This window comes from Lissotriton vulgaris, unplaced genomic scaffold, assembly GCF_964263255.1.
Source record: "Lissotriton vulgaris unplaced genomic scaffold, aLisVul1.2 SCAFFOLD_499, whole genome shotgun sequence".
NCBI lineage: Eukaryota > Metazoa > Chordata > Amphibia > Caudata > Salamandridae > Lissotriton > Lissotriton vulgaris.
In genome coordinates this window covers 587,366-604,050 of record NW_028247837.1, presented here as the reverse complement: position 1 = coordinate 604,050, position 16,685 = coordinate 587,366, and the positions used below count along the sequence as shown (strand labels likewise).

Here is a 16,685-nt window from a genome sequence, read left to right as displayed (position 1 = left end):
TCTGAGTTGGTGAATAATTGCATGTGAACAGGAATCGTACAACAAACAAATGTTGCAAGATGTCGCTCACTTCTTCTGTCTCATCCTATAGAGTCTTGAAAGCAGCGTGTGCATCTCTACCTCTGCATGCCCTAACTCGGAAGTGCTTCAATCTTCCTCTTTGGGTATCCAAAGATCTTGCCCTCTATAATCTGCATGCGGCATGCTGACCCCATAACGTGCAACATCCTTTTAAATGATGTGTATTTTCTTGATTTCTTTTTTGCACGCAGACCTGATCCTCACAGGTTTTTTACAAATGTCATAGTCACACTTTTGGTTTGTGCCATACTAAGATGATTTACAGCTGTAGCGATTACCATTGTAATCAGTGACTTAGTGTTCCACATAAATATGCAAATGTTTTTCCTAGTTTTTAGTCTTTGGGTGCCCACAAATATTCCACTCATCCTGATTGGGCTGTTAATAACTGCCATAAAAATGATGCTTCCTTCTATGTGGCCAGGGGTTGTCCTGAGAAATTTCGCCGCATGTGGGGCAAATGGGTCGGGGTCATAGATGACTGATATGGAGTGGTCCGCTCTTCAGATATACGTGGATACATCCCTATTGATTTACTTGTGTAGCCTTGATGTCACGGTGATGTGTTTTCCTCCCTATTCTGAGAATGTACATTGTAGCTCTGACTGGTGCTGTTTGTTGTTACATACAAAACTCAATAAAATTGATTGTCAAATAAAATGATGCTTCTTAGTATTGGTCAGACAGTTCAGAGAAGGTCATGTAACTGTCAGTTGCATCTACCCGTTTGTGTAACCGTTCAGGGTGTTTGAGATAGAAACCACATCACATGGTATATAGGAGAAGCTGAATGAACTACTTACAAGATATGAGCAACTTCAATACGTTGTGGCTCAAAACACCGATGCACAAATGAAACAAAGTGTGCTAATGTGGCTCTTTTTCTTACACCTTTAGAGATTTTGAAAACAAATTGTAGACTCCTTCTTGTTCACAGATCTCACACATGCTGTTGAATTCTTATGCCTACTTTGTACGACTTGCGTTATTTCTTCTTCAAAACATTTATGTTTTGTGATAAAACAACTCTTCCGACGGTTTCGGAGGTGTGCAGACCATTCTACACTCTAATTAATAGCTAACTCAAATGAAACCTTTGGTATCATATCACTCGCAGCACTCACCAATAGGCTGTTAAACACATTGATCAAAAGAGGAATCAACAAGTCGGGTTCAAACAATCATACTTCGGGTCAATACTCTTTGTAAACAACATTTTGCCTTTTGAATCATTTAAAGACTGGTTGTTTGAATATTTTCCAAATTATAGTGAAATAAATCTTACCACTTCGACCTATGTGGAAGGCTGTGGATGCAAATGTATCCATACCCTATTTGGTACAGAGCACTCTAAAATCGAATGCATCCTTTAATGGTTATTGTTCCAAGGTTCAATATGCCATGCATGATAGCTGGTTATTGTGTCATAATTACCTATGCGGTAATAGATCTTGGGTCAGTATGACTCTACATAAGATGCCTGTTATTGACAGTAGGTTCAGTTAGTTGTAAGAAGGGCTAGTCGTTTATTATTAGACCTAACATTATACTCAACATCACCTGTAGTAGTAGAGGGTAAAGTAGAGGTGAAAATAAAGGTGATAAGATCACTTTCCCCTCATGTAATCTAAAAATCTTCAATAAAATAAAATAAATTGGAAACGTGAACCAGCATGTGATCTATCAAACCATTAGCTCCATGACTAACAAAACTGGGATTGGATAGTGATCACCCAAGAGTCTATCCTTAAAGTTTCTTAAACCATACCATTCCGTGGTGTTTACTTGCTTCGATCAGCAGTCACACATTGTAGAATACCTCATAGGATATGTTCATTGAGATCAGTCAAATCTGTGAGAAAACTTGCACCAATCTCAGATTTTAAATCATCAGCCAGAATTTGTAGGTATTGATTGAATGCGTAACTCTGAGATTTTACTATGAAAAATATTGGTGATGATGTGGAGACAGTTAAGTAAAGTCACAAGTATAACCCAGGTTAATTTAGAAATTCAGTCCTTGGCTTAGTTGCAGAGAGAATTTCATTCAAATAATCTTGTAAACGTACATTTCAGTGTGCCACCTTCTTTCTTTGCCAGTTAAGTTTTCTGATCCATTGGATTTATTTTTATTTTTTTCTATGCAGATTCATTGTTCTTGAAGGATTCCTCCTGGATGGCAGCTTTCTGTGTATTCTCCATTCTTGCACTTTGTTTGTTAATTCTACTGGTCTGGTATCGGAGGAAGTCACAAAAAGAAAAATGTAAGTGCGTACTAAGGACAAAACAATAAACAAACTTTGTTTTAAAGTAGACAACTATTGTATGCCACCTTGGAAAATAACTGTCTTCCCCCCTGAGCACTCTCCTCACCTGTGCCTAATTTCCCCGCGCAGCCGATCTAAACGCTGCCGCGGGTCGGAGTTGTTTGTGCTGCCATTGTCCTCCAGCCCACAGGCCACGCCCCCTCCGCTACCCTTTTTAAGGCGCGCTGAGGTAAAAAGCTCGCATTAGAGGTAACGGAGCTCCTGAGGCGAACAGCCGGGAGCACGCTTGTGTAACTTTTAATTGTTTTAAATCTTCGAAAATTGTGTTTATTATTGCACTTCCCCCCTGAGCACTCTCCTCACCTGTGCCTAATTTCCCAGCGCAGCCGATCTAAACGCTGCCGCGCGTCGGAGTTGTTTGTGCCGCCATTGTCCTCCAGCCCACAGGCCACGACCACGGTCGTGAGGCCACACCCCCCCTCTCACTTAAAACAATGTGCTTCCCCGGGACGCGCAGCGGGCGCGCCGCCAGCGCACCGAAGGCACGCCAAAGGCAAGCCCGTCTGCGCCCGTCCGCGTCCGGCCGGGGACAGGGGCCACCCCCCATGTTCCCCCCCTTAGGACTCAATACAGTGCTGCTACCCTTCTCACACTGAAACCCCCCACGGAAGATAGCTGTCTTCACCAACACCATCCTCTGAACCTACCCACCTATTGTCAACACTGCAACACCAACCTCCAAACAGCCCGGCTCAAGCAGGTTCAGCAAAACTACACCCTACTGCTCCTAAACTGCAGGTCTCTGCCAAAACATAGCGCAGAAATCTCCCTTCTCTTAGACGAACGGTCTCCTGACGCCATCTTCCTAACCGAGAATTGGTTAACCCCAGACGGCGACCCAGATGTAATTCAAGCCCTACCACCGGGCTACCAAATTGCACGTAGGGATCGCACACGCGGAAAAGGAGGAGGCCTCGCCATCATCCATAAATCTATATACCAATGCTACTGTACCCTGGATCTAATCCCAGACTGCGAAAGCATGTCTTTCTGCCTCAAACTCACCCCTAACGACAGTCTGACAGGGGCACTTGTATACCGCCCGCCAGGCCCACTAAATCAATTCCACTTCTCTCTACCTTCGTTAGCGGCCGAATCTGCCATGTCTTCCTCCAACTTCACGCTGCTGGGTAACTTCAATATTCACTTCGATGTCAGCACCGACAGTACCGCCAACGAGCTAGTTTCTAGCCTAGCCGCGATTCAACTACAACAATTAATCAGGTCTCCCACTCATGACAAAGGTCACTTGCTCGACCCAGTCTTTACCAACTGCCCCAACCTAACGGTTGGCACTATTACTCCCCTACCATGGACGGATCACTTCCTGATTCCCCTCAACTGGTCTACCTGTAAAGCCACTCCCCCCCCCCCCACCTCATGCAAGATGAGAAACTGGTCGAGACTCCCGCTAGAGCAGTGGTCGAGACTCCTTTCCACCTCCAAACCCGCTCTTTCCAAAAACCCTGCACCCGAAAGCAGGACATTCAACAAGTGGATAGAGGACTCCATCGACACCATCCTCCCTTCCAGGAAAACCAGGCTAAAAAGAGCTCGAGAAACTGCCCCCTGGTACTCGGAGAAACTCTGAAATAAACTTAGCTCAAACTAACTACTACAAAGAGAAAATTATGGCAGCCCGATCTAAGCCAAGAGAAATATATCAAGTAGTCAAAAGCCTCTCTAAGATCCCCCCCGCCCCCATAGCCCCAGCCTACGATCCTATTGCTCAATGCAACGAACTGGCTGAATTTTTCTTTCAAAAAATCAACAAAATATATTCTTCCTTCGCAGCCCTCAGCCCAGAGACTATCACTGTCATATCACCTCCTCCAAGCGCTACAGAACACCCTCCGCGAGTCTACCTGAATGAATGCCAACCGCTAGACCTGGAATCACTCAAATCCCTTGCACTTCAGGTAAAATCAGGTTCTCCCCTCGACCCTGCTCCCCCTCAGATGATAAACATGGCCAACCATGCCATCCTTCCCACCCTCATGGACCTACTCAACAGTTCCATGCAAAGAGGAGTGGTCCCCCCCTCCTGGAAACAAGCAATGGTGAGAGCATTGCTTAAGAAACCCAATTTCAATCCCACAGACCCTAACAACTACCGTCCAATCTCCTTGCTGCCATGGGCAAGCAAAATTCTGGAGATGTACATCAATCTCCACCTCACCAACTACCTTGAGGAGAATCTTCTACTGGACGCCACCCAAACAGGATTCCGTCCCAAACACGGCATAGAAACGGCTCTTCTAACCGTTACGGAAGAATCCAGGAGGATCTTGGATCGAGGGGGGTCAGTGGCAGTGGTCCTCCTCGATCTAAGCGCCGCGTTCGACACGGTGTGCCATAGAACCCTGTCGTCCCGACTATTCGACCTGGGAGTCTCAGGAAACGCCCTCGACTGGCTGAGTTCCTTTCTCAGCGGAAGAACCTTTCAGGTATTCGACGGCGACTCCTGCTCCACGAGCAGACCCCTAAACTGCGGTGTACCCCAAGGCTCCTCCCTGAGCCCCACGCTGTTTAATGTGTACATGCGGACGATACTCAGTTGGTGGTCTCCTTGACACAGAAAAACAGCGGGCTCCCCCAATCCAACCTGGCAGCCTGCATGGAGGATATTGGAAGATGGATGACAACATCACCATTAAAACTCAACGGCGACAAGACCGAGATGATGATCCTCGGCCCCCCTACTCTCATTGCCTACGACCAGCTATGGCCCGCAAGCTTAGGCCCACCTCCAACCCCGAAGGAGGACATCAAAAGCCTAGGAGTATGGCTGGACAAAACGCTTACCTTTAATACCCAGGCAACTAAAACAGCAGCAACCTGCTTCGGGATTATCCGAATGCTGAGAAAGATCCTGCCGATTTTGCCCTTTGAAGCTAAGCAGGTTGTTATTCATCCAGTCCAGGCTCGACTTCAACAACGCCCTCTACTTGGGAGCCCCTGAATACGTGCTGGAGAAACTTCAGCGCACGCAGAACTGCGCAGCTCGCACCCTTCTCCAGATCCCTCGCAGAGAGTCATCTAAGGCAGGGATCAGGTCACTTCACTGGCTCCCCGTCAGGGACAGAATAAAGTTCAAAACCCTGTGCATATCGCACCAAGCCTTCCATAGAGCTAGCCCTGAGATTAACCACTCACTTCTCTCCCCTTACTGTCCCGGTAAATCTCTTCAATCCACCAATGCATTCCTTGCTGCAGTTCCCAGAGTCAAAAGGTCCAGAGCAGGAGGAAGGTCCTTCACGCTCAACGCTGCTAGACTAAGGAACTCTCTTCCCTTCTCACTAAGGTCCAACCCTACTCTCTCGTCCTTCCGCAAAGAGCTGAAAACATTCCTCTTCAGAAATTAGCTCCCCACGTGGTCTTTTTCCCCTGTCCCTCAGAGTTTCATTTCCTCTACTTAGCGCTTGGAAGCCCTCAGGCAGCAGTCGCGTTCTACAAAACCCCTTCCCTTCACTTCACTTCACTTCACTTCACTTCACTTCACTTCACTTCACTTCACAATTACATGAACATTAAATCGATTGTGCTGTTAGTGGTAGGCTCATAGGTCTTTACTGAAGTGCCTTCGCAGATCTTTGCACTAACCAGGTTGCCTGAATGTTTTCAGGTCTATTTTATTATTTTGTTTAGAACAATCGAATCATCTAATCATTAAAGGGTATTAGGTCGATTTTATTATCAGGTAATTAAACCCATTTTGTTTAGAACTATCGAAAATCTAATCATTATAGGGACAATGGTTAACCAAGCAAGTGCATTTATAAAATGTTTTACCTCTATTTAAAGCTCAGTGCAAATCTACCAAAATTGCGTAGCAGCTTGCTTAACACCAGAACCACTGCTTAAAAATTGGCGACCAGTTGATTCCACACAATTGCGTCATAAGTTATCTAAAATCAAATGTATGATTAAAAGTGAAATGCAGAATTAGACCTTGTATGAAAAAATAAATAACAGAGCTAGGCCACATTTGAGAGTCGTTCATGAGCATTAGATAGCACTGACCCATTTAGAACATCTTTTTTGTGTGGCTGGTTCCATATATAGAAATTGCACAAATCAAGGAGACCCTAATTTTTTTAATATAATTGTAACATTGATGTATACATGCATTATATTTTTTGCAATGTTTTTTTACCATTCTTAGATGCTCTGATTTGATATTAATTTATTGTCGCTACCCATTTAAATTCAAATATTGCAGTTTTATATATTGGTCATTGGTGCTAAACAATGAATGTGGAAACTTTTATTACATGCATGCCGAAATAAAGTATATTTGACTTGACTTGTATTGACATCTCCAATACCACAGCCTGCCCTGTTCCTAGCTACTTGGAAAATTAATATTTGCATAATACATCATGCATTTTCTTGACCTAGGAAGGATGAAAGCTCTATTACTACTGCTTGAATATGAAATTGAGGCCTGTGGGTCTTCTGCGGTTTAGTCGACTGAGGCATTTATGAAACATGTAAACAGCTTTATTTGTTGTTTTTGGTTTTGCAAAACCAAAATTATCTCTCTGGTAGTGTTGCAGGGATTCTGCTCCGGAACAGAACTATTCTTGGGACCATAAAACATCAGTAGATAGTGACTGAGTCACCATATCACCTCAGTACCAAGAGCCCGAGTCCAACTAGCTATAGTGTCTCACTTGCGCTCCTACTCATATCCAGAGAGACAAGTGAATTGACACGACAGAACACAACACTCCAGGCCCTCTCAGGGATCGTGGTAACAGGACACCCCCTTTCTCTCTCACACTCATTCACAGTAAGATATGACAGAGACACGAAGGAGTTTGAAATATTTATTTTATCTATTGTGCTGTAGAATGAAGTATACAAGCCACAATCCGAAAACAACTGCTTAGCAAAAATACAATCTCCATAGTCAGTAAACCATATATTATGAAAAGCCCTGTCATATTTTGAGACACATTAGCCTAACCCCATACCCTTCTACAAAAGAAAACTGATTATACAGCAAAGATCTCTGGGATTAGTAGTGCACCCTGTACCTTAGCATACACAGATGGATGCTCTACATCTCAGATACAGCTGTGATCATCTTGCAGGAAGTATTTCTCAATTTATGTGTGTTAAATTGCTGTTCATACCTATATGACAAGGTTTGTATGTTCCTAAACAACCGCTGCATTTCTGCGTTGGGTCCAGGTGCGAGTGCGTGACTAGAACAGAATAACAAGGGGCATTGCTGTTTGACCTTGTCTACTGCTCAGACTAAATCCCAGGAAAGAACAGAACGGGAAAACTACTGCAGGTTCTGTGTGAAAATGTATTGTGGCACAAATGCATATATGATTGTATAGTAATGTGTGCAAAGCTAATGCGGCCTTTGTCATGCACAGTTAGGCTAACATAGGGAACTCTACATTTGGGAGAGGTACTAAACACATGACAGTAGCTTGGCACAAAAACAGTGAGGCTTAACTTAAAGGCAATGTGTAAAGTATTTATGCAGCACTTCAAATAGTAATAAAGTGTAAACACAACACAAGAAAAATTCCACACCAATTTCACAAAATAGAGTAAAATTGAATACATTATTTGACACTAAAACAAAAGAAAAATCCAATTAGTAAAATCGTAGATATGCAATTTCAAAGGTTAAGGTTGAAATAGTGCTTAAAAGAACAAAGCACCAACAAGTTATCTGGTTGCGCTGGACCGGGGTGAGTCACAAGTTCAGGTTGACCACAATGGAGCATGGATTGGATACAGGGACAAATCCAGTCTCACATAGAAATGCACCTTAAATACTATACTAGTAACAGAGTGTCTGTGGAGCACCCAAGAAGCAATGCAAGGCCCGAGCCGAGGATGCATTGCGCAGCTGCAGTTTCAGTGAGCGTTGAGGGCTAGTATGTTGGCGTGTGTCTAGGATACATTGCACTGCTTTGGTCCTGATGTTGTAAGGTCCACATTGAGGATGAGTCGCACCGTGGTGGTTCCGAAGAGCAGGGCAGACTGCGTTGAGGATTTGCTTCCGTTCCAAAGAGGCGCTGCGAAAAGATGCGTTGGGTTTGCGTCATGCTTGTTGGTTCTGATGAGACCCCAGCTGAGCTGGCAGTGCACCTTGAGCCCCACCTTTAGCTGTCCATGACTGGAGGAGCACTGCTTGGGGGGTTAAGACTGGCAGCAGTCAGAGACCAGGTGCAGGGCTGACCATGGTTGGAGTCTGTTCTGTCCCTGAGACTCTGATCAGGAGCCCAGCTAACTAGCCCTTGGAGTCACTGTGAGTATTATGTGCTCAAGGTGCTGTCCTTTCATTTAGTGAGGAACACATTGAGAAACTCCTTGCTGACTCCACACTGTTCACTTCATTCACATTGAGCGGCACGGCTAAGCAGCAAAACGTGGCAGATAAGCTTCTGAGACTTCAAAAAAAGCACATCAGAACAGAACTTCATGGCCAGTTCTTGTTGGCCAACTTAAGAGCTGGTACAATACCGTGGGGCCTACAGATAAAGAACGTACCCGTCCTCTTCACCGACGACCCAGTTTACAAGAAAGGGTTCAGCTGCATCAGCACAAAATGCAGTAGAGATCTCATGGTCCACACCATCGAGACAGCCCATAGAATTTGCAAAAAAGAAATTGAGGAGATTGAGGAGCAGCTCCAGAACATCAGGGACAATCACACGGAGTCGGAGGCAAAACTTCTTCTAGAAAAGATAGAAAAGGAGATTACAACATTCAAGGACAATACAATAAACTTCAAAACAACGAAGTTCGAGAAAGATAAAAAGGCGTTCAATCTAGAGGTCGTGTATCCATACTTGAAGGAGGACTTTTATACCCGCTCCGAGTCCACCAGATATCTCAACTCGTACCAAGGAAGATCAAAAAAGAGATTTCTAACATTTTCCGAAACCTCATCTTCCGACTCGTCCGTGGAATCTGACCCGGGCGAAGGATCATCTAATAGGGGTCATCAGAAGAGGCCTTTTTTAGGACAGGGCCAACCACAACAGCGGAGCAAATTCAAACCACCACAATGGGAAATGTCAACGCGCAAACGGAACTACAAGTCCTAAAAGATTCCTCCATCATTAACATCTCCAATAAAATCCTGACCAAGGCAGAAGAGGAATTATTGCAATTGGGACTCTCATTTGTACCTGGCACACACATCGACTTCACCAAAGTCAAATTAGAGGTGATCGAATTCTTTCGCAAAATTCTCCTCAGATGGTTCTTCAAAGACTCGACATATGAACCACAGATTGAGGTATCTGGTCTTAGAAACAAATCTCTTTTTTGTCCGCCAAATAACAACATGGCAAAGAATATTGTCACCTTCGAGCAGAAAGTGTTATCTTCCTTGAATGAGCTGGAAAAGAAAAGAAGATTTATACCCAACAATCTTTCCAAAGATCAGAGACAGGCCATAACATCCTTGAAGAACCAGCAAGAAGCTGTGATCAGACCAGCGGACAAGGGAGGCGCAGTGGTCCTCTGGTCTAAGGACCTCTATAAAGCCGAAGGAAGGAAACACGTGTACAACACCAACTGGTACCGCCTCATTACACAGGACCCTACAGCTGAGATCACCTATGAAATCTCACGGATTGTCAAAGATGCCAGAGACAATGGGATTATTGGCCCTAAGGAAGCAGAGTTTCTTGTTAAACGCTTTCCGCGCACCCCCCATCTGTACTTCCTTCCAAAGGTGCACAAAGATCCTAGTGCTCCACCAGGCCGCCCGATAGTATCGGGTTGCGACTCGGTGTTGGAACCAATTTCGAAGTTTGTGGATGTTTTCCTGAAGGAGTTTACCATCAAAGTACCATCCTTCCTCCGAGATACCATGGATTTTCTTACTAAAGTTGAGGGAGTTGAGTTCGATCCTAACACCCAACTCTTAGTCACAATGGATGTGTCCTCTTTATACACCCAAATCCCGCAGCAGGATGGAGTTGATGTGATAGAACTGTATCTCAACTCAAGACCTCGCCCGCACAGAGTGCCCACTGAACTTATCGTTAATCTGGCATCCCTAGCCCTCAAAAAGAACTTTTTTGTATTCGAGGACGAGATGTTCCTACAGATAAAGGGATCGGCGATGGGGTGTCCCTTCGCCCCAGAAATGGCCATACTGTATATGGCGCAATACGAGGACAGATTTGTCTATAACAACAATCCGTATGTAGCACACATTGGGCAGTGGCTCAGGTACATAGATGACGTGTGGTGCATCTGGAACGGCACACCTGAGTCCCTCGAGGATTTCCATCAGTGGCTGAACAACCGGAGTCCAGACATAAAATTCAGTCTGGCATACGATTGCAGATCCATGCCGTTCCTGGACGTGGAGATCAAATCTACACCAGAGGGCCTGAAGTCCACACTCTTTCAGAAGAAAACGGACAGGAATAATGCGTTACACTACGCAGGTTTCCACCCCAAAAGCCTGAAGAACAACCTGAAGAAGACCGTCCTGACTCGTCAGACACGGTCGCTCCACCTGAAGCTGCCGTCCCGACCCAAGTGCGGTATTGTTATTTAAGCTAAGCTTCACTCGATTGAATTATCTTTCCCCACAGAGCCCGACCGCAACTCCAGATTTGCATCACGGCCGATATTAATTAATTAATTCATTCCCTGCCTTGACTAGAGCTAAGCTGCACCGGACCTCAGCCACTTATTCCCATAGCGCCCGGTCTCAACAGTTAACTACTCACCCCCATAGCGCTCCAACTCCTCCAGAATTGCACTGTCTGTCTCGCAGCGTAGCGCTTTCTGCCACTTGCACCAATTAGCATAATCACAGAGCGCCAGCCTCCATAACGTGCTGTAACGCTGAGCTGTGTCTGCTTTGTCTTGCCTTCCATTTATTTGACTGTCTGTGCCCGATTTTGTTGAACAGTCTGTGCGTGTCATTTATACTGTGTGCCCCCATCTGTGCATTGGTTTTTGGCCGACTGCCATCTTGTTTAGTCTCTTGTTGTTGTTGTGGTGAAGCCTTCCCTCCCCGGATATCCACCCCGCCTCCCGCCTCCCAGCAGCTCCGCCCTCGCCCCTCCCCCTCCACCATCCATATATGACCGATGCCTATACGCGCAGCGTTCACGCGCAGCGACCGCGCCCAACCCGCGCCGAAGGTGCGCCAAAGGTAAGCCCGTCTACGCCCGTCCGCGCCTGGACCGCGCCCAGCGCCAGTCCCCCTGCCCCTCGCGCTGCCCAGCCCCCCCGCACTACCTACGATGCCGCCACCCTCCTAGCCCTTAACCCTGGTCGCGCCCCCAACTGCGTCCAAGCCGCTCCTGGACGCTCCCATGGACCGTTCTCCTGCCTCTCCTGCAAATTTAGCGGCACCGGCAACATCTCCGCTACGACCACACCACAGATTCCAGACCCCAACCACCTACAATGCATCCTTCTCAACACCCGCTCGGTCCACAGGCACGCCATTGACCTTTGGAACCTCCTAGACACCATCTCTCCTGACGTCGCCTTCCTAACGGAAACATGGATGAACGCTTCCTCCGCCCCTGACATCGCCATCGCTATCCCTGATGACTATAAGATCACACGCAAGGACCGCACCGACCATACAGGAGGAGGAATCGCTATCGTCCATAAGAAATCCATCCGCATCTCTACCAGCTCCGACGCCAACCTCGCTAACTCCGAACACCTTCACTTCCAGATCCACATCGACCCCAAGACAACTCTCAGAGGCACCCTCCTCTACAGACCACCAGGACCCCGCGCTAAATTCAGTGAAGACATCACAGACTTCATCACCCCACACGCGCTCCCCTCCAAAGACTACATCCTTCTGGGAGACCTCAACTTCCACCTTGAAAAGATCAACGACCGCAACACCGCCACCCTCCTAGACAACCTCGCCAACCTCGGACTTAAACAACTGGTCACTTCCCCCACCCACATCGCAGGTCACACACTCGACCCCATCTTCACCTCCAGCGACCATGTCTCCTTCAGCCACACTACGGATCTCATCTGGACTGACCACAGCTGCGTTCACTTCACCTACAACAAGCCGAAACCCATCATCCACCTCCAACCAACTCTACAAAGAAACTGGAACAAAATCACCACGGATCAGATCTCCACATCGCTCCTTCGAACCTCCCCAGCCCTCTCTTCTAACGCCAACGAAGCCGCCTCCAACCTCACCCTTTGGTTATCCAACACCGCCGACACCTTAGCACCACTGAAAAAACGTCAACACAAACTTGGCAACAAGAAGGCCTCATGGTTCAACGATGATCTCAAGAAGTCCAAGAAACTGTGCCGCTCCCTTGAAAAGGCCTGGAAAAAAGACCCATCCACCAGCAACAAGGACGCCTTCAAAAGCGCCACCCGTACTCACCACCAACTGATCCGAAAAGCCAAGAAAACAGCATTCAAGGATCGACTTGACAACAACGCCCACAACAGCAAGGAACTTTTCAACATCGTCAAGGAATTTTCCAACCCCTCGGCCAACTCCAATGACATCACCCCCTCCCAAACCCTCTGCGACTCCCTTGCCTCTTTTTTCCACAACAAGATTGCTGACATCCACAACAGCTTTGACAACCAACCCGGAAGCCAACCCACCCTACCATCTGCTGACCATCTTCCCCCCGTAAACACCCTTAACGCCTGGAACCCAATCTCCACTGAAGACACCATCCGCCTGATGAATTCCATCCACTCTGGATCCCCCACAGACCCATGCCCTCACCACATCTTCAACAAAGCAGACTCCATCATAGCCCCGCACCTCCGAAACGTCATCAACTGCTCCTTCAACTCCGCCACCTTCCCAGAAGACTGGAAACACGCTGAACTCACCGCCCTTCTGAAAAAACCAACAGCAGACCCCACCGAACTAAAAAACTACCGCCCCATCTCGCTTCTTCCATTCCCGGCCAAAGTCATCGAGAAAGCCGTCCACAACCAGCTCGCCGCCTTCCTCGAAGCCAACAAATCACTCGACCCCTCACAATCTGGCTTCCGAGCCAAACACAGCACTGAGACCGCCCTCATCGCAGCAACAGACGACATTCGAACTCTACTGGACAATGGAGACACAGTCGCCCTCATTCTCCTCGACCTCTCTGCAGCCTTCGACACAGTCTGCCACAGCACCCTTTTACAACGCCTCAGAAACATCGGAATCCAAGGAAAAGCACTGGAATGGATCACCTCGTTCCTCACCGGAAGAACCCAGAGAGTCCGCCTCCCACCATTCAAGTCCGAGGCCTCTGAAATCATTTGCGGCGTACCTCAAGGATCTTCACTCAGTCCCACCCTCTTCAACGTATACATGAGCCCCCTCGCGACCATCGCCCGCCAACACAACCTCAACATCATCTCTTACGCGGACGACACTCAACTGATCCTTTCTCTCACCAAGGACCCCAGCACCGCCAAAACTAACCTACACGAAGGAATGAAAGAAGTCGCCGAATGGATGAAACAAAGCCGTCTGAAACTGAACTCAGACAAAACAGAAGTCCTCATCTTAGGTACATCCCCCTCCGCATGGGACGACTCCTGGTGGCCGGAAGCCCTCGGAAAAGCACCCATCCCGACAGACCACGCACGGAACCTTGGCGTCATCCTGGATTCTTCACTCTCCATGAACAGACAAGTCAACGCCGTATCCTCTTCCTGCTTTAACATTCTTCGCATGCTCAGAAAAACATTTCGCTGGATCCCCTCCGAAACAAGGAAAACAGTCACCCACGCTCTAGTCACGAGCCGACTGGACTACGGAAACACCCTATACGCAGGCACCACCGCTAAACTCCAGAAGAAACTACAACGAATCAAAAACGCCTCAGCCAGGCTCATACTAGACATCCCACGCAACGAACACATTTCTGGTCACCTTAAAGACCTCCACTGGCTACCCGTCAATAAGAGGATCACTTTCCGACTGCTTACCCACGCACACAAATCACTCTACGACATCGGACCAGATTGCCTCAACTCTCGACTGTCCTTCTACACCCCCTCCCGCCAACTTCGCTCTTCCAGCCAAGCCTTCGCCACTGTACCTCGCATCAACAAGACCACCATGGGAGGCAGATCCTTTTCATACCTGGCTGCCAAAACATGGAACTCACTCCCCGCTTACCTTCGCCTCACCCAGAATCACCTAGCATTCAGAAAGCAGCTTAAAACGTGGATATTTGACAAATAATCCTCCTCCCCTTCCTAAGCGCCTTGAAACCCTCTGGGTATGTAGTGCGCTATACAAATTCTATGACTTGACTTGACTTGACTCCCATATGGCCAATACCTCCGGGTAAGACGGAACTGTTCGAGAACAGAAGACTTTACCACCCAAGGGGAGGCCCTGACGAATAAGCTGAGGGCACGAGGCTATCCAGCAAAACTGTTAAAACAGTCCATGAAGAGGGCAAGATGGACTCCGCGTGAACATCTTCTACAAAAACGAGAAAAATCTAACGTTGAGAGAATGGTCTGCGTCTCTACCTTTGGTCCCCACACCAACCCAGTACAGAAAATAATTCGCAGTAACTGGCACTTGATTGAAGAAATTCTACCCCACATTGGCAAACCTCTGTTCGCTCTAAAAAAAAACAGAAGCATTGGCCAACAGATCTCGTCCACAAGAGGTGTCACAAAAAAAGAATCACAAGGTACCCTCTTCAATATGGGCCCGGTATTGGGTCACCGCAAATGTGGGAGATGCTCAGTGTGTAACCTGACGACAGAAGGAACCCTCTTCACGGATGGTCAAAAATTCTGGCGCCATAATAATTTCACGAACTGCAAGACCAAGTACGCAGTATATGCTATAACTTGCCCCCGTGGAAAGGTCTACATTGGCAAAACAACCCAGGAGGTGCGCCAACGCATCATCCAGCACAGATCTAGGATAAACAATAAAGTCTTGACGGCGCCCCTGGTATCCCACTTTTTACGAAAGGAACACTCATCTAATGATCTGAAGTGGACAATCTTAGCAAACATCAAGAACACTCTGGGAGCTGGAGGGGACCCAGATGTCCGCCTTGCTCAGAAAGAGGCCTACCTCATCTTGAGGTTTAACACCGCCATGGTGGGACTTAATGATCTGAATGAACTGAGTAATCTCTAGATAGCCTGCCTGTAGCTATTGTCTGCTTTCGCTACCTGCCGCTCATGTGTCCAAAAAATATCCTCACTTTTAAACGTACTGATGTACCCGTTACCCCCGCCTCCTCTAATATGATCATACAAGGACCAGATTGCCATAAGTACATGACATCACGAGGTGACACTTTATTTCACATATACCTCCTCAGTTGCCCCCTTTTTGAATTACTTCCCTCAGAGCTTTGCAATTGCATTTGTGGGCACTCGGGTTACAGCGGACTACATGTCCCATCTGACCACTGCTAACGCATCACGCGTTAAAAAGACTGGGACACGCCCCCAACTCACTCGCGCTGCCAGTTTCTTGCCGCTTGTGTGTCCGACGTGCAGACCGATTGAATCGTCGAAAATGTAAGTCCCGCTTTAACATGGTTTTTCTAAAAAAGAGCCAGTGAACGCTTTCCCGGTCTATTCCTGATCACCGCTTCCCTTTGATCCCACAGTTGGCGAACTGCAGCGGCGGCTGCCGCTCGAGTTCGTGCTCAGTCACGAACTTCTGCCAAACAAGGTAGGAGCCAATTTCACCTTTGTGGTAGTGATAAGCTACATGCGCAAAATCAAACCAGGGCGCTAGGAGTTAGGTTGTTGATATGCAGTGTTGTTTATTTTCCCAGGCACAATCTTCACAACCATTGATTTTATGCGCATCGGCACCCAATACACTTTTTAGTGTTGTATACATCAAGGTACGTGCCTACCTTTCCTTGATCATTTGGAGGCCCACATGTCGTATATGTCATAGTGACTAACTAGGGTTTATATTATCTTACCCACAGGGAGTATCCTGACATTTCAAGAACAAGGTACTCGCAGGTTTATGTACAATGTTTCAGTTCTAGTGAGGTGGTAGTCAGCATCCTATTGATACCAATTTTTTTAAATTCACAGCAACAACGACCCCCCAGTCCTTGTCCTGAGGAGAGCCCTTAACTTATTCAACGGGTTCGAAACGCGTCGGCGTCCTGCTCCACCCAGATACTGCAAACACCAGGGCACAATAGGAATATAATTTGCACAAATTCTACACTTCTGCTTAGTTTTGTGTGTTCCTATTCTGTTGCACCATATGTCAAAAGTAATACGTATCTAGTGGTGGTGGAAACA

The 16,685-nt window shown here is 47.0% G+C and overlaps 1 protein-coding gene across 2 annotated transcripts in view; it reads left to right on the top strand.

The window, feature by feature from the left end:
• LOC147665017 (butyrophilin subfamily 1 member A1-like) overlaps positions 1–16,685 on the top strand; it is a 166,226-nt gene that overhangs the window by 59,401 nt on the left and 90,140 nt on the right. For both annotated transcript variants that reach the window (XM_086949814.1, XM_086949813.1), the window contains exon 4: positions 2,229–2,345. In XM_086949814.1, coding sequence (XP_086805940.1) covers positions 2,229–2,345 — 117 coding nt within the window. The remainder of the gene's footprint in view (positions 1–2,228; positions 2,346–16,685) is intronic.